We start from the raw sequence: 23,446 nt of genomic DNA, 5'->3' as shown, positions 1-23,446 counted from the left end.
AGACCTTGGTGAGTTTGACATGCTGTGTCCTAGTTAGACACAGTGCTATTTGTTCATGGCTCATTTATGGACTCAAGATTCCCTAAAATAAGATGAACCCAGGCAGTAAGTGTGGAACAGTCTCTAGGGATGGCTTCTGTAAAAGTGCCTCCTTGAGGTTACTCTTTTGTCAATATAATATTAAGAAAAACGAATACTTTAATTTAAAAAAAAAATCTAAACTGAAACTCCAAAAAATAGTATTTCCAGATGCACAGCGAACACAAAAAGAACATTCTATATGCAATCATGAATCTCCATTTAATACTTTTGCTTTTTTTTGTTTACAAAAGGCAAGCTTAATAATATTATCAAAATCTATTTTGTAAGTTCTTACAAAGGACTAATATTCTGATACATAAGAATATAATGGCCAAAAGTAAGCACTTCTCATTTACATAAATGAAATCATTGTAAATTTCTTAAGCAATTCACTTTAACTTTTCTAGCCCTTTGGTTGGCTTTTAGTGCTGTTTGGGAGTGGAAGAACTCACTTACTGTAGTTTCTAATTGTATTTCTTAATACTTATTTGGTCTAGTGCAAACTTCAGGCTTTTGCTGAAGTAGGGATGTGGGACAAAGGCACCCTGCTTCCCATTCAGGCAGCCATCGAATCCAGAAGTCAAGAGAAATGTTTTTGGGACAGCTAGGTGGTGCAGTGAATAGAGCCCTGGTCCTGGAGTCAGGAGGACCTGAGTTCAAATTTGGCCTCACAAAAACTAGCAGTGTGACCTTGGGCAGGTCACTTAACCCCAACTGCCCTTCAAAAAGCAAAAAAAAATTATGTTTTTAAAAGCTTAGAAAAGTTAAGAATAACGTATAAAGAAAGTGTCAGTTGGAGTTAGGAAAGAGAGCCAGGCTTGGAATTTCTTACCTGGGTTTTAGTTTTGCAGTTAATAAAGTGCCTGACTCAGATTTCTCTCAAGCTTAGTTTCTTTATCTGAAAAATGGGCAAAATAATCTTTCTGCTTCATACAGATGTTAAATATGAAATGAAATCTTATCTGTGAGAGGACTCTAAGAAGGACATAGTATATCCTTATTTGGAAAAATGCCAGCGTGAGAAATAGTGCCACCAAAAGGATCTTTGGGCAGTGTTATAAAAATTGCAACCCGAGGCCCTTCGTTATTCGTAGATTCCATTGACCTCTTTAAGCTGCCAGAGGCAAACTTTAGTGGTCTCCCTCCTGTCCCCGAAGCACCTTGTGTTTCACTTTATGTATAGCTATCTATGGATATTCACTTTATGTACGTACACATGTATTTGTACTTTGTTTCTCCAGATAGAATATTTTGAGAGCTGGGGCTGTTTCATTTTTGTCTTTGAATCCATCGGTAGGAGCTTAATAAATGTTCGTAAGTCCTCCAGGTGGAATCTGAACCCTGTCTTCCAGCACTCTATTGATACTTCCTCTGCTTGTAATTTATAATGAAGAATGCCAGCTACCAGTCCCTGCTGTTCTCTCCAATGATACTGTTTTGATAATAAGCATGGTTAGGGGTTAAGGTTGGCATGACCCCCCCAGAGTTCTCTTTATATTGGCTTCTCCATTCTCTTCTTGAAAACATTTTGAGCTTTCCTTAGCATTCTGACGTTTTGCATTGCCCTCTAAAGGCCACAGTAACACGGATTGAAAGGCCAAGGATAGGGTAGGGAGACAGCTCTTCTGCCAAATACTAGTTTTATGTCTATTTCTGAAACCTGTGTTTCTTGCACTTTTTTTTGTGCCCAGAATTTGTTTGTTGCTGTTGGAAGGGGCTTATACGTATATAACCTTCAAATGAAGCATGTGATTGCCTTCCAGAAAACTGCACATGACTCCACTGTCCTGCACATTGCCAAACTTCCAAACAGGTATGATGTATGAAAAAGACGTGGGATGCCCAGGGGCCCCAGTGGGATTTTGGGGGTAGCAAGTTTCCCTGTTTCCAGGCTTGACAGATTGTGTTCTTTTAGCAATGAACACTGCCATATCATTCCCTCCTATAGGACCTTTTGAATAATATAATTAACTATACCAGGAGCTTGGTTGAAAATGATCATACGATCTCATTGTGTCTCCTAATTTCAGAGACTGAGAAGTCACTAAGGTCTTAGATATTTAAAACACGGTTTTTAGGAGTAGCATCCAAAATGCATTTTCCATACCTCTCATCCATAATAAAGCCATGTTCTTGTTTTAGCTTTTGCCCTGAAACAAAGTAGAAGCTTATAGATCTTAGGATACCTAGTGAGGATTTAGCTCCAAGGCTGTTTTCTTCTAACTTTCTAGTTTATAGAAGTACTGTTATTTTCTGTACAAGTAGGGTTTGGGGAAAAAATGGGTGTGAGGGACAGAGGAGATAAAGAAAAGGAAGGCCTGAATATAAAGGCTAAGACTGTTTTCCTGACATTTTTTTTCCAACTTATTTATTTACTTTTCGTTTTCAACATTCATTTCTCCTGACATTTTAAAAGTGAAAATTACAGATTTATGTGAAACACCCCTTTGGCTATGCTCCATCTACAGAGATAATTCTGAAACACTTAAAATGTTAGTTAGTGTGATAATTATTTATCTTTGGGAAGATGTGGTAAGTGATATTTTTAAAATGTCCACTCAGAAGGGAATAAGAACATCCCCAGAGACATTCCTGAGCCTTTCTTTGTCAGTACTCTGTGCCCTGCATTGATTGCCCCAACAGTGCTCTGTCTGCATCACGCTCTCTTTGTTCTGACAGGCAGTTAATCTCTTGTTCAGAAGATGGCAGTGTTCGCATTTGGGAGTTACGAGAGAAGCAGCAGCTGGCAGCGGAGCCCGTGCCAACAGGTCTGTGCTTCCCCAAGGAGAACGTTTCTTACCATTCCTTTTAAAATATGAAACAGAAGAATTAAAGAGTTCATAAGTAACCATATGAGGCTAAAATAAGTAAAAGTAAATTGTACCCAGAATGTTTTAAAAGAAGAAATCTATTGGTTGCTGTCAAAGCTGACACCTCTAAAAATAGGAATTGCAAAATCCTTTGATTTCCTTCTTAAAGTTCCTTTATATGGTAACTGCTTCATTGTGTTTCTCCTACTGCAAGTCAACCAGAATTGCACTGTTTTGTGAGAGAAAATGGTTACTTCCGGAAAGTTAGGGCCAATAATGATTGCTCATTTTAGTACCTGTAATTCTAATTGGTACATGAATAGAATTTGTATTTGGATACCACATCCAAGATATTCCATAACTGCCCCCCCATTTATGAAACCAATAGCTGCTAATTATTACTCATCTTAGTGTCTTTTTAAATTGCACTTAATGAAAGCCCTAATGCTACTACCTGATAATCTTTCCAGTAGGCCCTCATATTTCCAATATGAAAACAAAAGCTTGGGAGGATTTAAACAGTTCAGTTGCTGGTCTGAAAAATGTTTCTGGCTAAGTCAGGAGCTGGTGTGTCTGTGCAGTTTCTGTTGGGTGCTTGGCCTTCCCAACATCTTCAAGGATATCTCCTTTTATTGGAGAGGCCTGTGTTGGCAAATGCCTTGCATTTGGACCTGTCTGATATTCAGCCACTGATTTTGCTGCTAATCATAGATTTCCGTTTTATAAAAGTCTGGGTTGGGCTCAATGTGTCTGGAGACTCTCCCTGTCTCTGATATAAACCTGTTGCCCATCTTCCCTTTTTTTAACCTTTTATCTATAATCGGTGTGCTGCCAACTTTTGATTGTTTGGAGATTGATTATTCAATTTGTGGATTGTCCTCCAGGCCTTTTTTTCCCTCTTTTCTCCTCTATTCCACTGCCACCAGGGGGCATGCTGGGGCAGCAAACAGGATGAAGCTTACAGGTTTAGAAACAATGAGCACTGTTGTGGGTACATTTTCTCAGTTCTTCCCTGTGTCTTTCTAGGATTTTTCAACATGTGGGGATTCGGAAGGGTGAATAAACCATCAAACCAAACCATTAAAAAACCACAAGAAAATGGCACTTTGTGTTCCTTGGAGCTTATTGGTGATTTAATTGGACACTCGTCTTCTGTAGAGGTGCGTTTGTTATTGGTAAGAAAGTAGAGGAGAAATACAGAGGCCAAGCAGTACTATGGAAAGGGTGCTGCCTTGGGAATCCAAGGATCGGGATTTCAGTCCCAGATCTGCTGCACATGTGTGATCTGGGTCCCAGTTTTCTGGGGGGAGTTAAGCCCATGCTTAGCGAGGGCCCCAGTTTTCTCATCTGTAAAATGAGAAAGTTGGATTAAATGACTAAAGTCCATTCTTGCTCTAAAACTTTGATGGTATGACCATTTTTGCTTTTCTCTGTTCTCCATTTTTATACTGACCAATGCTGCCCAATAAAGACCCATGTTTCACCTTTCAACCTTTATCTTTTTATCAGAAGGCTTTGAATGACATCTGAACTACTAAGATAGCAGTGTATACACTCAGTATTTGGCCTTCAGATAATCCAGTTTAAAAGGCAGGCTTTGGGATTTCACCATATCGAAATGAGATGTCTTCTCATGGTGCTTTTGCCTTCCTTTGTTTCCTAGAGCTGAGCATGACAGTTGGTACATTGGAGGTGCTTAATAAATGCTTTTTGATTGACCCAAAGCTAATGAGGTTGGTGTGGAGTTGGGGAAGGGATCTAGAAACCTAGGTTGAGGGCAACTGAGACCACAATACTAGTGTTTGGAGCAAAGAAACTTTCAAGACTTCTGATGTTCTTCAGTCTTCAGTCACTTCAGAGCTCCTAGAACGAATAGGAAATAGGATCAACTGTAAGTCCAAGGTTTAGTATCTTAGATTTAAGAGATCATAAGCCTGGAAAGTTGGTAACCATAAGCTATTCCTGAATGGGTTCTGTTCTATAGCTCTTTTGAGAATGATCATAGAGGATGAGGGATAGAAGGTACCTTAGACAAGTTAGTCTGATCCCTTCATTTTTAGGAATGAGGAAACTGGCCCTGAGAGGCTTACAACTGGAGAAGGCTGCCCGTAGCAGAGCCATGTCTTCTGACTCCAAATCCACTGCTTCTTTCACTCACTGTACCTTTTAAACTAAGTAATGTCTTTCATCTTAGTTGTGATTATTTACATTTATGAAAATATCCACAAAATTCTCATTTAGGAAATTAAAATATAAGATGATTTACTATTTCAATGTTTAAATGTATTTATGATCTCGCTGAAGTGTGTAACTCATTCCGCTGGTACTGCTCAGACCCTAACCCTTCTAATCGTGTGTGACCCTTGCCCATGTGTGTTCCATATCTTCCCACCCCCCACCCACAAATTGTCCTCCAGAAAGGCTCAACCCAGTGTGACAGAGGCCTTCCTCAGGGTCTTTTAACATTATGTAGGTATCACAATAGAATGTAGACTCAAGGATAGGGATTGTTTCACTTTTGCCTTTTGATCTCCTGTACCTGGCACAGTTCCAGGAGTATAGTAAGCACAAAATAAATGCTTGTTGACTGACCAATAGCAGTTCAGCACTTGGGCTCTCCATCTGTTTGTTTTTGCTACATGACTGGTTCACCTTTTCTTATCATATGCTTCTGAGGGTATCCTTTACTCTACTTTTTGAATTGATATCATAAGTTAGCTTATACTTACCATGAATTTTTTCCTTTGCCTTTTTGGGTTCTGACTTGGACCCTCTTCTCTACCCCCTCTAGCTTATTTCACTTGGTGTTCTCATCAGCTGCCATGGATTCAATTATCATCTCTGTCCTAATGATTCATCCCTAACTTCCCTGGCCCTGCTGACCTCCAATCTCTCATTTTCAGATGCCTAGATGTCTCAAACTGGACATCCTATAGGTATCTTCAGCTTAGCATATCCAAATGTGAATTTGTTATTTTACTCTCAGAACCTCTCCCCTTCCAAACTGCCCTGTTATGGTGAATGGCACTACTGTCTTTCTAGTTACCCTGGTTAGCAACCTCAGCGTCATCCTCAACTCTGTTTTCTCCCACGATATATACCCAATCTATTACCAAGGCCTATTGATTCCACCTTTGTAACATCTCTCAAATATGCTTCTTCTCTCTTCTGATAATGGCACCTCCCTGGTACAGGCCCTCATCTCCTCTGTCCTGGACTATTGCAGTAGCCTTTGGGTGACTCTGCCTACCTCAAGTCTCTCTCCATTCCAGTCCCTCCTCTACTCAATCACCAAAGTAATTTTTCTAAAGCACAGATCTGATCATGTCATTTCCCCCCCAAACACACACACACTCAGTAAACTTTAGAGGCTCCTTATTACCTCCATGATCAAATACAAAATCCTCCATTTGTCATTCAAAGCCTTCATGGCCTAGCTCCTCTTCTCTGAACCATTGCCATCCCCCCTCCCACAGGCAGACACCTTTCCAGTCATCTTACACCTTATACTCTACCACATACCCTTCTCTGTCTAGTGATGCTGGCCCCTGGCTCTTCCCCAGTCTGTCTCCCAACTCTGTGCATATTCATTGTCTATTCCCCATCCCTAGAATACTCTCCCTCCTCATCTCTGCCTACTGGCCTCCTTCATATCCTCACTATATCCTTACCATCTACAAGAACCCTTCCTAATCTCTATTTGAGTGCCTTCCTTCTATGGATTATTTCCTATTCATCCTGAATATAGATTGTTTGCATGTTATCTCCCCCATTAGATTGCGAGCTCTGCAAGGTCAGGGACCCCCTTTTGCCTTTCTTTGCTTCACTAGCCCTTAGAACAGTGCCTGGCACATAGTAGGCATTTAAGAAATGCCTGTTAACAAACTGACTACTTTAGGACATCCTCAGTTTTCCTGCTTTCATGATTTCCAATCATTGATTTATAAAGATATAGCATTTCTGGAAGAACATTGGTGCTAAAAGTTGGGTTTTTGTTTCAGGGAGCAGGTTGGGATCTTTGAAAGCATTGTGGGTAGTTCCTAAATGTATTCAGCCTGCTTTTTTTTGTTTTTACCTTCTTCAATTCTGTGTCTGGCTTGTTGTCCATATGAAATGCCTGTCCAAGAAATATATACTGATAGACCAAATGATATTATTCATTGTGTTGCTGCTACAATATCTTAGTTCAACAAAAGAGTCATGAACAAAAGGTGTGTTAGCACAGCATTAATTATTGGGTTTGATAATTTTCTCCCTTTGTCACAGATGGCAAGGAACAACTCACATCCTGAAAGTGAACTTTCATGATACTAGTTAATCTATCATCATTATCAGCAAACACTTGACAGAATATCTCCTCTAAGTGTACTGTATGGTAGGGATACAAAGGGATACGCTATACTGTATGGTAGGGTTACAAAGAAGCATGAAATTTGACCTTAACACTCAGGAGCTCACAATCTAGGTGAGAAGACAGGAAATTGCATTTAAAATAGAGAGAGAGAGAGAGAGAGAGAGAGAGAGAGAGAGAGAGAGAGAGAGAGAGAGAGAGAGAGAGAGAGAGAGAGAGAGAGAGATACAAAAGACATATGCTAAGTGTCAAGTGAGTGGCAAAAACAAAAAGTACTATTCTACTTTATAAGAGGGAGAAGGTGTTTGTGAATGGGGGTGACCCAGAAGAGGTGGGACTCATATGCAGAGTAATATAGAATATAGAATGTAAGAGCTGGAGAACACTGTAGAGATTATCTAGTCTAATCCTATCATTGGGGTAGGATTAGGTGGCAGGCCCCCCAGAGTCAGGAAGACCTGAGTTTAAATCTGGCCTTACTATAGCTGTGTGACCCTGGGCAAGTCATTTAATCTTGTTTACCTCCATTTCATCATCAGTAGAATGAACTGGAGAAGGAAATGGCAAACCAGTCCAGCATCTCTACCAAGAAAAACCCCAAATGAGGTCACTAACCAACAGCAAAAAATCATTTCATTTACAGGTGGGGGAGCTGATGCCTACAGGGTATAGTCTTTTGTCAAAAGTCACACATTTACTAAATTGAGATCAAGAGATGGTAGGGGCATCAGAGGACATATAGTCCTTCCTCCTCACTTTACAGACACAGAAGCTGAGGTGGGATAACTTGCCCAAAGCCACAAAGATAATTAGTGGCAGAAAAGGGATTTGAACACAGATCCTGTGTCTCCATATCCAGCACCCTTTCCACTAAACTCAGAGCCATCTCTTCTGACTCCAGGTTCAGAGTTGTTTACACTCCCATCCCACCATGCTGCCTTTGCACTCCCTCCAGGGAAGAGTCATGCTTAGATAAGGAAAGAGGAGGGGAGAGTAGATCCCAGACAAGAGAAGACATGTGAGCAGAGGCAGGTGGGCAGAGGGTGTGGGAAGTACCTGGGAGAGAGAGAGAGTAGATCGGGTTGGTGTAAGCAGTGACAGTTCCTATGGAGGAACAGCAGAATATGATCTTGTGGTATTAGTAGGGGTCAGATTGTGTGGTGTTTTTGTGGTGCTGAGGTCCTGTTACATGTCTGGGATCCCTGACTCCCTTTGCAGCCACAGACTCCAGGACTTGGCTTTCTGGATTCCCTACTGAATCCTCCTCTGCCATAAAACCTGTGTGAGATTACCCTACCCTGGAAAATCTTGGATCCTTGCACTTGAGCTCCATGCTATTTCCTTCTCTCTCTTCCTCAGAGATCTTTTATCAAAGCTTCAGTAGTCACCCTTTTCTTCCTGCTCTCTCTGTCCTCTCAACTCTCTTCTCTTACTACCAGCTTCTTACTGGATGTTTCCATTTGTATGTTGCATGAATAAATAAACATTTATTAAGTGCTTACTATCTGCCAATCCCTGTGCTCTAGGTACTGAGAATACAAATACCAAAACAAAGATGGTCCTGGACTCAAGGATCTTACATTCTCCCGACGGAGACAACACACATAGGGGATTGGTGGCCTGGTGGGGTACTTTCTTCCTGGAAAGTTACTGGGTTGGTGAGTAGGTTCATAAGGGAGTAGAATGACACACCCTCTCCAGGGAAAATGGTTGATTTGATCCCCTTCATGGTTCCAAAATTTGAGAGTTGAAGAGGAGATGACCTGAGGGCAGGGAAGGAAGTGAAGCTTAGCTTGCTTGAATTAGTCTAAGAGAGGTGGTCACAGATCCAGACCAAGGGGCCCACAGGTGTTCTTCCAGGGCACAGTTCTGTCTGTCACCCCCAGCCTGTCTCAGGTCAGATTCATTCTGTCTTCTTTGAAATCAATTTTTCCACCAACTTTCCTTGTTCCTGTACCTCTATTATTCCATTTACTCAGATAAGAAACTTGGAAGTCATCTTTGATTCATTCTTTTTCTTCATCTACTATACTTATCACTAATAATCCTCTTATTCCTACTAAATATACTTGTCCTTCCTCTTTTTCTACTGGATTTGTCTGGCCCCTAATCAGCTCATACATGGATTACTGTAATAATCTCCTGATTTCCCTAGCATTAGTTTCTTCTCCACCCTTTAACACAACACACCAGTGTATTTACTCATATTATGCTCATTTCTTGGAGGGCTCTCCCCACTTCATCCACATCTGGCCACATGGAAAATCCAAGTTATTCCTCAAGGAGGATTTCCTTGTTCATTGCACCTCTCTTTTATCTGCCCTTCCTGATAATCCTCCAGCATTCTGTGCTTGAGAATTTAGTCCTCCACTTTATGACAACTTGTATTTTGCATTGATTGTTTAATGTATTAAGTAATGTTTACTCAGCCAGATTATAGCAGGTTTATTTGACTGATTATGTCTGCATAGATATAAAGACTCTCAAAGTTGGTGGCTTTTTGAGAAGTTCTTAGGGTAGTATTGCTGCAAGAATTGGTCAGTTGATGAGAAGAATACTAGATGCTGATAGATGGAGAAGGAATTTATGTCCAGTGTCTATGACTAAGCAGGATAATACAGGATAGAACAGATTGGAATGATCTGGAGCCATTCCAAGTGAACCCTGAGATTTAGGCTGTTCTTTCATACTGTAAGAAAAGGACCAGGGATGTTTTGGAGGATCTAGATCTAGGCCAGGATCACTGAAGATTGGCTAGAATACCTGTCTTATGTTAGCTATCTTGGCTGGCAGGAACCTTATGTTCCTCTTCTCCAAAAAAGAAGAGGAGTCCAAGTGTGGGAGCTCTGCAGTCATGAACACTGTGGAGTGGCAGCAGAAGGCAAAGAAGTAGAAGGGTAAGGATTGTTTTTAAAAGCTCTAGAGGCTGCCTGAGAATAAAATATATGTGCCTATATTATATATACACACATATATGCACACATGTATATATATATGTATGTATACATAAATATGCACAGATATTGTGGTAATCTTAGCAACTGGTTTGTAATATATTTCTGCTTGGGGAATTTATGCAGATATAATTCACATTCACATACTGATTGTTGTCAAGAGTGTTCCCATATTTTCTTTGAACTTTTAAACCTTTTCATTATCACCTCTTCTCTAGACTTAGCACAATGCCATATAGCAAGAGATTAATAAACACTAGCTAGCTTTGACCATGGCTGCTGCAGTCATAATCTAAGTGGCCTCCTTCCCTCTCCAGACCATGCTTGGCTCAGCTGCCATAGTGATTTTCTCAAAGTCCAGGTCTGATCATACCACCTTCTTTTCTTGCCCCTGGTAACCCCCAGGAATCCAGCACAAAGTACTCTGACATTTAAAGACCTTCACCACCTAGCCCCTTCTCTAGTCATTTTAGACTTCACTCTCCTGGTCACTCTTCACTGCAGCCACACTGACCCACTTACTGTTCCCTACACCCTACACTCCTGTCTCTGTGTTTTTGTACTAGCTTCCCCCTGCCTCCCTCTTCACCTCCAGCCCCAAGCTTCCTTCAAGATTCTGCTCCGCTTCCCTCTTTTGTAGCAGCCTTCCCAGGTCTCCTGCACTTCCTCTTCTCCCACTCCTCCCAGTGCCTTCCTTTTCCCTTTCTCCTGTATATCTTTTGTCTGCACATAGTTATTTACATGTTGCCTTCTCCACTAAAATCAGAGCTCCTTGACCACGTGTTTGCCTTTTTTTGTATCTCTAGCTTTTAGCACAGTGATTACACAGGGAAGGGCTAGTCTTGAGAATGGTTAAGAGATATGGTACACAGCAATTTCCAAAGAACCAAAAATGAAGATCACCTAGAAGGCAGTGTGATGGAGGGTTTTCATGGTGGGTATGAGCAACGCTGAAATATACCAAATGAGGAATTTCAGAGAACAGGAATAGAAGATGCTCCTGGGGAAACTCCTGGATTGAAAGACAACGGGTGGACAGACCTAGGGCCCCACTGGCATCCTCATGCTGTTAGGAGAAAGTGAGGGTGGTCTCTGGTATGTTGGCTTGACCCTCCCCTATCGTGAACTCATTGGAATCCCTGGAGGAGGGTCCCACAGCAGGGGCAGGCAGGCAGGAATGGTTTGCAGTCTGCCTTTTTTGAGAAAACATCCAGAGCAGTCACTGATCCACTGGAATGAGTGTTTCTTAATAAAATAATGTCACCAGACTTGTAGAGGTAGCTTTTATTCATTTAATTCTCTTAAATGAAACAGAGTTTTTCAAGCAGTTTAGCAGCAGCCATTTGTACAAAAACAATGGGTTAATCACAAGTGATCGTTATCTAGTTATTAAAGCAAATCTAGTCAGACCTCTGTTTGGCAATACATTTTTTTTAACAACTCATGAAGAATTAGAATATGATCACATACTAAAGCCATAGAGAACACAATGTAATCTTTCTTTTAAATCAGAAAAACTTTCAGAATCTTGGCAGTAGCTGAAATTCATAATTGTGAACATCAAATGTCACTGAAACGTAGATGTGTCGAGAGTCCCAGTTAGTAGAGAAGTTTGGTGACTAGAATTCTGGGTGATAGAGAGGATTGTGCATTTGTCTACTTGTAAAAATGAAAGTAATGGTTAAAAATGAAACTGACTTCTATTTTCATATTCAAAGTGGTGGGTGGCCCTTGATGGAAATATATTCTTTTAAAAATATTTGTGATAAACAGAGTACTGTCTTTGCATTTTTAACCTCTGTTCCCCAGAAGCTCCATGAAGGCAGGCACCATGGATTTTCTAAACTTTGTATTTCTCGAGCACTTAGCACACAGTAGATGCTTAATGAATGGATGTTGAATGGAATTCTCCTTACCTAGTATTATGTGCTATAATTGGTGATCTTCACTTTCATTACAGATGTTCTTATACTTTGAAGACCATGGCCTAGTGACATGCTCTGCTGATCACCTCATTATTTTGTGGAAAAATGGAGAGCGAGAGTCAGCATTACGAAGTTTGAGATTATTTCAGAAATTAGAGGATGATGGTGATTTGAACCTTGGTTTCTAGTTTTGCTGAATAAGGCATTCATGTGCATGAATCCTGAATATCAAATATAGACTAAGAAGAATTTTAAGAGATATCTGGAAAATTGTAATATATTTATCTTTTACAAAATTTTAAAATGTTTTTCCCCCCAAATGGTACATAAAGTTTGATTTTTGTGTTGAATCTGTATTCTCTGAACCTGTCAAGAGTGAATATATATGTATACACACTCACATATGTATGGAGAGAGACAGAGAGAGAGAGAGAGAGAGAAAGCGAGCCCTGTGGTAGAAACTGTTCCCCCTGAGAACTATATCATATGGTCCTCATGTAGCTCCTGAGGTGATCACACTCAGAATAACTAAAGAGGCTTTTCTGAATTTAAAGATACTGAAATCCTTAGCTGAATCTTGCAAACCTTACCTCTTTTAAAATTATAGGAAAACAAACCCACCCACAAGAGTCATATGGGTTTAAAAAATTTAAAGAGTAATGGAATGAATTAAGCTCTCCTGAACTTTTCTGTATAATTTGTCCCTGCTGAAATTTCCTTTCATTACAAGGACAAGAGATGAAAAGGGAGTAACTAGCACTTTTCTTTGTATGTTTTTAACCATTCAGGGAAGTTGTAAAACAGGATGGTCGAGTGGGAATAGCACTGGCCTTTGAGGGAGGAAACTTGGGCCTTGATGCAGCCTCAGACACTTCCTGGTCCTGGGAACCCAGGCTAATGGAAGTCATTTCACTTGTGCTTCCCTCATCTGTAAAATGGGGGCAGAGAACAGTGCTTAAACTGCCCACCTCACAGGGGTACTTTGTGAACTGTATAGTGCCATCTATACATGTGAGTTTTTGTCACTATTCTTGAAACACTGGACAGTGGTGTAGCCCTAAAAAGTGAATATTGGGCTTTTTTGACTGTTAATCCATAGGATCATAGATTTAGAATGGGAAGGGACCTTAAAGATCATCTCATCTGTTCCTTTTTAAAAGTATTTTTTTCATATGAAAGGAAAAGAAAACGACATATGAGTGTTTTGTAAATTTGTATTGTTCTGCTTGTAAACTTGTCTACCTTGTGGAGTGACCTTTTGGAGCTAAACTAATCTTCCACCCAGAATATGGCCAACATTTTTCTCTAGGTTTGCATTTTGTTTCTTGTTCAGTTGTGTACAACTCTTCGTGAGCCTGTATGGGATTTTCTTGGCAAAGATACTGGAGTGGTTTGTCATTTCCTTCTCCAGTGGATTAAGGCAAATAGGATTAAATGACTTGCCCAGGGTCTCACATCTAGTGAGTGTCTGAGGTCAAATTTGAACTCAAGTCTTCCTGACTCCAAGCTCAGCACTCTATCCACTGTGCCACCAAGTGGCCCCCAAAGTTTGCATTTATAAAAATGCAGACTAGCAGGCCCTGACTGGAAGTGGAGTCTGAGAGGCTAGATTCTAATTCCAGTTCTTTCTGTTTGTTACCTATGAGACCTTGAGGGCATGATCAGTCTCTTTGGGACTCCATTTCCTCATCTGTAAATTGAAGGGGACTGGCTAGATGGCCCTTGTGGGCCCTACCAGGATCTGTAATCCTATGAGTTTACCTTTAGGGAATTTAATCTATAGTTGACAATTTTTAAATGACACCTTGGAGAAGTTGAAAGCCCTGATACAGTTAAATTAAGTTTATCCTTGGGAGACCTGGAAATTTGGTCTGCGTTTGTCAGTTACCATGATTTTAGCTTGAGGTAACACTGAAGTAGTTCTGTGTTTTGAGTTTCTTCTTTCAGACTTGAATTATTGGGGTGGAATGGGATTGGGAGAGAAGGAAAATTGTGGCATTAACTAAAAAGGCTTCTTAGAGCTGGAAGAGATCTTAGCGATCACCTCTTCAGCTCCCTTCTTTTGCAGGTAAGGAAGCTGTTGACAGACCGTGCTGGCTCAGAATGGCTGGGAGAAACCAGTGGATTCTGCCTTCCTCCTAATCTCCTTGTCTTTAAGTACTTCAGTACTCCAGGGCTGCCTTGAATTTGTTATGGGGATAAATGACTGTGAAACTTAAAAAGCCATTTGAGCATAGTAGCTTTTTTTTTTCTCTTTTGACAAGTAGGCTTATGTTTTTAAGTCAAATTCTATTTTCTTTAGTCTCTAAAATCCAAATGAGCATGAAAGCAACTGGGACTTTTTTTTCTCCTCCCTTCCATGGAATCCAACCCAAAGCATTAATTCTAAAGACTTCGTTTTAACCAGAATTGGAATTGAAATTGAACTGAAAAAAATTTCTCATGCTATTTCCTAGTGTGAACTGACATAAACTGTTACTGGCTTGATTGGTACTGGAACAGCAGCTGTCCCCCCAGATGTTTTAGGACAGAAAGCTGAATTGGTGAGAAGCATAGCTATTTGGGATAAGGGAATTGCTGCTGAGAGCTCAAGATTCAACTAGCTAGTCATTAATGAATGAAGGACAGGAGCGCCCATTATTCATTTTAACATGACTCAGAAATGAAAGTTGAAAAAAGGATTCATTTATTCAATGACTACTAATATTTGATCATGTTATCACTATACATTTTAGCCTAATTGCCATAGCATTAGATTACTTTGTATCCCTAATTCCTTAGTCATTTTTTCAGAGCTAGGAGTGAGGAGGGAACTTGAGTCCACACATTTAAAAAGCTGGGTAGGATTAATTTTAAACTTATTTTAAGATTAAATGGTTGAAGGAAGATATTTTAATACAGTGAATTCAACAGTTTACCTGTCAATAGTTGCATTAATCGCTTTTCTCAAAGGGTATTTTTCTGCCAATTTATACATTATTTCTGAATCAGGAAGCAAGAAGCCTTTATTCAGGCCTTTAACTGAACTCTTTAATTTTTCCTCTTTTTCTTTTGTTTCAATCAATCTTTACCTTGGCTAACTAACAGAATAGTTATCTTAAATTATATAACTTTAGGTTTGGAATGGGGCCCTCCAACACCTTCAACTTCCAGATGAGAAATGTGAGCCCTGAAAGTAACATAGTTAGTTTTAGGCAAAGATGATGTCAGTTTGGGTTTTACTCAGAATACTAAAATAGGTAAAAATTAGCTCCTTAGAGCATTCACAGAGACTGAGTATAAACCCTTTAGCAAAACTTTGGAGTGAAAAGGTGGAATTGGGCCTTAGGATGGATGTGTGCTAATGATCGAGGCTTATACTTCATTTAAGACTTGACTTCTGGCTGATACTCTGCCTGGACTTTCTCTGTACTCTTCTAAAATGAATGCTTTCATGGCGCTCACAGCAGGCTTCTTGTGTCTTTAGGTGGAGGGGATGGAGATAGAAGGGCCAGGGTTCCATTTGGAGATGAGAATCATCCCTTAAGGATAATCTTCAAGGAAGAAATGGTTCATTTTGGGGAAATTGGAGCACTACTTGCTTCAGTGAACCATCTCCTCTGTATTGCTGGCCCGTCTCAGGGCTGCTTTTTGTTCTTTTTGTGCCAGTGTAAAATGTAAGTTCTTTGAGGCCAGGGACTGTTTGGTTTTTGTCTTTTTGTTTCCAATGCTTAAATTAGCACAATGTAGGTGCTTAATAAATATTCCTTGATTTGAAACACAGAATCATCTTTAAGGGCTTTAAAAACATTAGACCCCTTGGGAAGCAACCTCTTTTTATATAAGATCTTAGCTAAAAGCAAGAGAAGTCAGTAGATGGATTCTCAGGGGCCCTTTCCACTCTTTGGGTTTCCTAAATGCAAATTATCCACCCATTACTGACCAGATTTTGCTTAATAAATTCTGAATAATGCCATGAATGAAAGACAGTTCCTTCAATTCTATCAGGCATCCTCAGCAAATTAGACAGGAATTAATAGATATATCACTGCCCCTGGTTTGCTAACTTTTCCAGAATATATATATATATATATATATATATATATACTTATAAACTCTGTATATATACTTATAAACTGGTCAAAAATAAACTTTCTACTTACAAGATTCTTTGGGCCAAACAATTTAAATTGCTGGTGGAAAACATGAATGTGTGATAGAAGAGTATCCAGAGTTAAATAATAGAGCCCAAATGGTGAGTTTGGGAAGCATTAGTACCCTGAATTTATATACGTCTATCCTTTGCAATGAATCTTATTTCCTGGTACATTATCTTTTAAGTTTTCAATGAAATAGCAGATTTTTAGACCTGACAGATTGATAGCAGCTTGGCTTATGAACAGATAACAGCTCATTAATTGAGCTTGTCCTACATTAATTTCCAGGAGGTGGATTTTTTTTTTTAAGTATAGTAGAATGGGAGGGAAGTGCTAATATCATAAGAACTGAACAATTTCCAGTGGATGAATTCTGTATTCTGGCAGGGGTGCTGACTCTGGCTGCCCACCTAATTACATGTGCTCAGCCAAGACTTGTGGATATTCCATATGTATTTTCTTCTGTGTTCTCTTTAGTGTATTTCCTATGAACAATATGACATTTGTCACAACATTGGAACCAGTACGCAGTGCTGTATCTTATCCATCATTGATAGAACACAGAGTCTCTGGGAAAGTCTCTGTTACAGAATTAAAGGCTTCAGATATAGGGGTACCTACTCTTTACCTCCATTTACCTCTCTTTGGCAGGCTGAGGTCTGACTGCATGGAGAGACAGGGCTTGTTCTGTTCCTGGAAAGCAAACTTACCAACATTCACATTGAAGCATGTGAATTATAGTCTTAGAAGTGAAGGTACAGCAAGGACTTCTCATAAAACATAGAATGTGTTACGTCTTTCAGGCTAGTAGAAATAGGAAGGAAACAGACCATTTTGAGAGCAACCTCTCCTTTTCTCATTAATATTAACAGTGCTAGGCATGTAGGTTTTCTCAGAAAAGTAGAGCCTCACATCCCCAAATTTCTTCTGGAACCTTGACGCCCCATGTAATGTTAGGAAGGTATTCAATAGAAGAGGGCAGTGAGTTACTCACTTTTTTCTTTTTTAATAAACTATGAGGGCCTCGATCTTACAATCCTTTTTGACATATACATGGTACAGAATCCCATGCTTTGGTTAAATTGGCTCCATGGAACATTGAGCTTGGAGCTTAGCAACTCATCAGAAGTCTGAAGATTATACTGGTAGATAAAGAGCAAATCTACATTTGAGCTTTATTACCTGCCTGTCTTAAAGTATTTAACATTCCCACATTAATTTTGTAGTTGATATGAAATCAATTTGACATAACACTGAGTTAAATGAAATGTTTCATATAGAAAATGTCAGTCTCCTGATAAATGATCCTGAGAGTGAGATGGTTAGAAAAGATTGTTCTCGCCTTGTATAAGCTGCTGAATTCTATCCTACCTTGCCATAACTAGTTCCTGAAAATGGAACTCTGTCTTTGGAACAAGTTTGGACCAGGTCTTCAAAATGCCATCCCTGTCAAATTAAAAACAAAACAAAACACTAAAGCCAAAATCTTGATACTAGGAAAAATTTAGGCCAAACAGATCAAATTAAGACAACCATAGCGAAATGGGGCTCAGCTGTAGGAAAAGCCATTACAAATACTTCACAAAAAAACAACTTCATCAAATATACACAATGCAGCCTTATGATACATAGTGGAAGGCGGTAGCTGCTGCTTCCACAAAGATGCTATTACAATTTTAACAAAAATAGAGCTTAGGTGCATTTCTCTGCATGGAAATATCATGAATGCTTCCATTTGTTAGTACAAAACATAGAAAAACATTGGCACAGTATGTAGTTCTCAGCAAAAATGACAGTCATTGTCTTTTTTTTTCCTTGACTACCAAAACAAGCCCTTTTTCTTTTACCAACTACATTTCCCTTTGCCATACAAAATGTGAGCCAGCCCCAGGCCCTTTTGCATTTGCAAATTTTATGGTTTGAAAAAGCAGCTCCCTCACCAATCCTGTTCAGTTACTGCTTAGACCTCTCAGAAATGCAGCATGGAGTGAGCAGCCTTTGAAAGAAAAAAACCAAATACACCATTTGCTGGGTTGCTAGTATTTATATACACGTAAAGGAGTTGATTGGGAAAAGGGAAAGAGAGGAGTCCAAAATCTGAATTTATGTTAAGCACAGAAAGTTGTGAGAAAAGAAATGTATAAAAATATGCATTTGTGCTTTAGAAGCTTCTTAGCATACAATTCATATTTTAAAAGTGTAATGACACCCTGCAATATGCTTGGTTTCTAACATATTTACATATCTTGTAACTTTTTTTTTTACATCATAAAAGCAAAAGAGCGCTGTCCAATAGGCAAGTAGGTGGGCAAAAAGAAGTTACATATAGCATACGGCATAGCACACTGCATGGACTTGGACCCAGAAAATGTAGATCAATTTAATAAAATCTTTAAACAGCAACTGTATACAAACTTTTTTTTTTTAGAAAGAAGTTCTTGAACAGATATTTAGATTTAATGGCTTTTGTATAATACGTGCAGTGTTGTGTTTCATTGCCGCCTCCATAAGGTGGAAATAGATGAAGTTCATAAATTCCCCCAAAGCAAGACCTCCTCTCCCTCCCTGGATTATGGATGGCTTTTATTAGAATCCCTTTTATAGGAAAGAGAACCATATGAGTTCCTGGTACCATTGGATGGAGCTATCATTAGGCCAGTACTCTTTTTGAGTTAGCCTATATTTATTCTGGCCAAGGGAACCACAGTTGGGTGAGTAGACTGTCAGACCAACAGGGTTCTCCCTAGGTAATCAGACCCCGCTATTTGGTTCATTTCATGCTGGATCTTCTTAGAAGTGACCATCCTCTAGGGAAGCTTTTCATGAGGAATCTTTATTGACGTTAATACTCAAGAAATAATCGAGTCTATGGTGGCATTTGCTCTTTTGTCGAGGACAAGATGGGAGGGTGCACTAACCCATATATATATATATGGTCATCATCCAGGTGAACAGAATACATAAAATAGCCATTGGTTTCCTTGTTACAAGGTCTGATAAGGGCACAGGCACGTGGGGTAACCGACAACAGTGGGAATGACCTCGCCAAGTATCTGCCCTCCCTCAAATGTTCAATAGAACATTTATTCATCTGTGTTAGATACATAACTTTCCAAGAATGAAATACTGGGAAATTTGGGCAATTTAAGAGGGAGTATTAACTGTTGGCTCCTTAATCTACAGCTGTTAGGTTCACTTTAAAGGGAAATACACAGGTCCCTCTCTTCTCGGTCACTAAGTGATTCACAGTGTAGCTTGTAGATTAAGAGGTCTCACTTTGCAGCCTTCCCATTTTAGCTGTCGGATGGAAGCCTCAGGCTCTTGCATTTTAACTCATCCAGCATTTTCCAGTGTTTGTAGTTATCAGCCAAATGTTGCATCAGAGCTGGGAGGTGTGCAAATGCTGTAGGGATACACAGAAATCAAAAGAACCTTGTTGTATTAAGTTGAGCTAAAACAAACATTTACATGGCCATGTCTCTTTAGGCCCTAAAGTCAATTCACTAGACTTTGTTTTGCTCTTTCTTGGGAACTGAGTTGCATATGTTTAAAATGATCTGGCTACAAAATAAGAATTAAATATCCCTTGACCCTAAATGGTGTCTGCTAGTAAGAGGATGGTAGTCCATGACATGTGTTTTGTCTGAGGGTGCCAATAGAAGCTAGAGAAAGGACAGAGCAGTGTTGCTGGAGCTGCTGCCTAGAACTGAAGAAGTGTCTAATTCTTGGAGGGAAAAATACTATTTTAGACAACTTAGAATGAGCTTCTCCTGTATCTGATATCTTTTTTTCCCTCTCTTTTTTATTTTTTAGTTTTATATCATTCATTTCCACAAGAATTTGAGTTACAAATTTTCTCCCCATTTTCCCTACCCACCACCCCAAAACAGTGATCCCACTGAATATCCCCTCTCCCAATCTGCTCTCTCTCATATCTTCCCCCATTTCCCCTCCGACTTTCCAGTAGGGCACAATGGATCTCTATGCCCCAGTACCTGTATATCTCATTTCCCAGTTACATGTAAAATAATAATGGCAATAATAATATGTATATATATATATATATTTTTTAAATATATGATATTAAAACTTTGGATTCCAGATTCTTTCTCTTCCTCCCTTGTCACCCACCCTTAATGGGAAGATAAGCAATTCAATATAGGTTGTACATGTGTAGCTATGCAACACATTTCCATAGTGGATATATTGTAGAAGACTGACTATATTTCCCTCCATCCTATCCCACCCCCCATTTGTTCTATTCTCTATTTTGACTCTATCCCTTTTCAAAAGTGTGTGTTTCTAACTTCCCTCCCCCCAGCCTGCCCTCTCTTCCATTATCCCCCCTCTCTTTCCCTTCCCCTCTACTCTCCTGTGGGGTGAGATACCCTATTTAGTGTGTATGTCATTCCCTCCCTAAGCCAAATTCAATGAGAATAAGGTTGACTCATTCCCTTTTGCCTTCCTGTTCTTCCCCTCCATTGTAACAATTTTCCTTTGCCTCTTCTATATGAGATAATTTACCCCATTCTGTCTCTCCCCATCTCCTCTCCTTATATTCCTCTCTCACCTCTTAATTTCACCTTTTAAGTATCATCCCTTCCTATTCAATTGGTCCTGTGCCCTCTGTCTATGTATACCTGTAGACATATATACACACACTCACATATGTATTCATAGGCCCATATACCCTCCTATATAGACATATATGTATGTATGTATACACACATATTTCTGTTCCCTTCAACTATTCTCATACTGAGAAAAGTTTCATAGGTTACAATTATCATCTTTCCATGTAGGAATATAAGTATTTCAATTTTGATAAGTTCCTTATGATTTCTTTTCCCTGTTTACCTTCTCTTGTCAAATTTTCTATTCAACTGTGTCTTTTTCATCAAGAATGCTTGAAAGTCCTCTATTCCACTGAATCACCATATTTTCTCCTGAAACGTGATACTCAGTTTTGCTGGGTAGGTGATTCTTGGTTTTAATTCCAGCTCCTTTGACCTCTGGAATATCATATTCCAAGCCCTTTGATCCCTCAGTGTAGAAGCTGCCAGGGCCTGAGTTATCCTGATTGTGTTTCCACAATATTGAAATTGTTTCTTCCTGGCTGCTTGTAATATTTTCTCCTTGATCTGGGAACTCTGGAACCTGGCTATAATATTCCTAGGAGTTTTCTTTTTGAGATCTTTTTCAGGAAGTGATCGCTCTGTATCTAATATCTTAAATGTTAAAAACAAATCATCTAATACAAATCCCCAAAATAAGCTGCATTTTAGGAAAGATGAGGAAAGTCACATATCCATACACACCCACACCCAGAATTAAGATGTGTTGTTTGGCACTTTACCAATCTAGAAACTAGCATTTTTAATGACTCTAATACTAAGCCCTAGAAACAAGGATAATTGCTGGAGTAACTTAGCACAACAGAAATAATTTCTGATAATTAGGTATTTTTAGACTCTGGGAACCTAAAAGCATCTTTTGCACTTGTGTACCTTTGCAGGTGTGACATTTTAATGTTGATGACTCTCTTGGCTGTTGAGGCTCAAAATCTTTTGAGTCATTTTTTTACTTACACATCAATTCCACATCTAATCAATTACCAAATTCTGTTGATTCTCCCTCTTGGATGTTTCTCCTTTTCCTTTCTATTGTTGCCAGCTGACTCCAGAAGCTCAGTATCTGGGCTATTGCCTCTAATCTGCATGCTCTGTATCCATGTCTTTGACAGATCTCATCTGTCAAAATCCTATCCATTCTTTATGGTCAAAATCAAATGTCACCACTTCCAAGAAGCCTTCTCAGACTATGCTCTCTCTTCCCCAAGTGATCTGTCCCTCTGATCTCTCAAAGCATTTTGCTTGTACTTTTCACAGTACTTTGTGGTACATTCTCTATTATGTCCCACGTTCTGAATTATATCCCATAGGCCAGGCAAAAAGCTACTTGAAGGCAAGGACCATGTCTGATGTTTCTCTATGTCTCCCACAACACATATATGTGCTCAGTAAATTTTTGCTGAATGAATGAATGAGCTGGGTTCATATAGTAGGACAATAACAATTACTTTCTGGCTAACTGAAATCTCAGTCTAACCAGGTGTTTCTTGGAGAAAAAGAAAACATAAGCTTCCTTACCATCCCAAGCATCAAACATATCTGTTATGAAATAGTCAATGAAGGAGATCTGGGACTTTGGGATGCTGCAAGTATTTCGATCGAATACTGGCATCACCACTGGTAGCCCTTGTCTCTTCTCTTCATCCGTCTACAAAAATAAAGAAACGAGTAAATATTATTAGCTGTGTGGTTTTGCTGCTTCTATGGATTCCATTTCAGAAGCTTCTACTATCCTTCCCACACAGTGAGATTACCACCCCTCCCTGCTGTGGAAAGTCAACACGTAGACTTGGCTTCTCACATGCCTTCTGCTACAAGTGTTCCCATAGGCTGCTCAACACTACCCTTCAATTTCTTTGCCCTATCTCTATCCTCCCCAGGCTTACCTCGTTGTTCTTTGGAACCTGCGGATTCACCTATGGACTCTATTCTGTGTAACACCCTTCTGTATTCCAGTTTGCCCAAGCATACTTTCTTTCCTCTTTGAGCTCCTAAAAACTCACTTCTATGTGACTTTCCTTTACTACATGGAAGGAGAATGACAATTTCCTTTACCCAGTTTCCTTCTTGGGTCTCAGATAACCCACAAAATGAACCCTGAAGACTGAAATATGTAACAAATGCAGCAGAACTCTGCTATATGCCAGGCCCAACATCTTGTACCCTCCCCCCCCCCAGACTAATTAAATGTAAGGTTAGCATTTAGCACAGTGCCTAATACATAGTGGGTGCTTAATAATGTTACATGACTGCCTATGACCTGTCAAGTTGTATAGGAAATCATTTTCTTTTTTTTCTTTTTTTTTTAAATTTAAATGCTTTATTAACTGCTGATTTACATCATTCATTTCCGCCAGATTTTGAGTTACAAATTTTCTCCCCGTTTTCCCCCACCCATTCCCCCAAAACAGCAGTCCCACAGGATATCCCCACCTCCAATCTGCTCTCTCCCATATTTTCTCCCATACCCGTTTCAACTTTTCCAGTGGATCTCTATGCCTCAGTGCCTGTATATCTTTTTTCTTAATTACATGTAAGATGGTATTAATAATAGTATA

The 23,446-nt window shown here is 39.5% G+C and overlaps 2 protein-coding genes across 5 annotated transcripts in view; one reads left to right on the top strand and one right to left on the bottom strand.

Moving 5' to 3' along the window:
* The window catches only part of WDR41 (WD repeat domain 41), a 77,736-nt gene that overhangs the window by 47,083 nt on the left and 7,207 nt on the right, over window positions 1–23,446 (top strand). For 2 of the 3 annotated variants that reach the window (XM_069096278.1, XM_069096277.1), the window contains exons 10-13: window positions 1,773–1,894; window positions 2,761–2,849; window positions 3,918–4,051; window positions 12,157–12,471. In XM_069096278.1, coding sequence (XP_068952379.1) covers window positions 1,773–1,894; window positions 2,761–2,849; window positions 3,918–4,051; window positions 12,157–12,309 — 498 coding nt within the window. In that variant the 3' untranslated portion in view covers window positions 12,310–12,471. Of the gene's footprint in view, window positions 1–1,772; window positions 1,895–2,760; window positions 2,850–3,917; window positions 4,052–12,156; window positions 12,472–23,446 lie in introns of those variants that run through there. The other variant, XM_069096279.1, reaches the window with a different exon arrangement.
* PDE8B (phosphodiesterase 8B) overlaps window positions 19,108–23,446 on the bottom strand; it is a 357,883-nt gene continuing 353,544 nt past the window's right edge. For both annotated transcript variants that reach the window (XM_069096276.1, XM_069096275.1), the window contains exons 21-22: window positions 22,407–22,536; window positions 19,108–19,660 (exon numbers count right to left, since the gene is read on the bottom strand). In XM_069096276.1, the coding sequence (XP_068952377.1) occupies window positions 19,551–19,660; window positions 22,407–22,536 (240 nt within the window). In that variant the 3' untranslated portion in view covers window positions 19,108–19,550. The remainder of the gene's footprint in view (window positions 19,661–22,406; window positions 22,537–23,446) is intronic.

The sequence above is a fragment of the Petaurus breviceps genome, unplaced genomic scaffold, assembly GCF_028583685.1.
Source record: "Petaurus breviceps papuanus isolate PSGF00001 unplaced genomic scaffold, PetGlider_PUasm1.0 229, whole genome shotgun sequence".
NCBI classification, from domain to species: domain Eukaryota; kingdom Metazoa; phylum Chordata; class Mammalia; order Diprotodontia; family Petauridae; genus Petaurus; species Petaurus breviceps.
The sequence above is the reverse complement of the archived record's forward strand: the minus strand, read 5'-3'. Positions and strand labels throughout refer to the sequence as shown.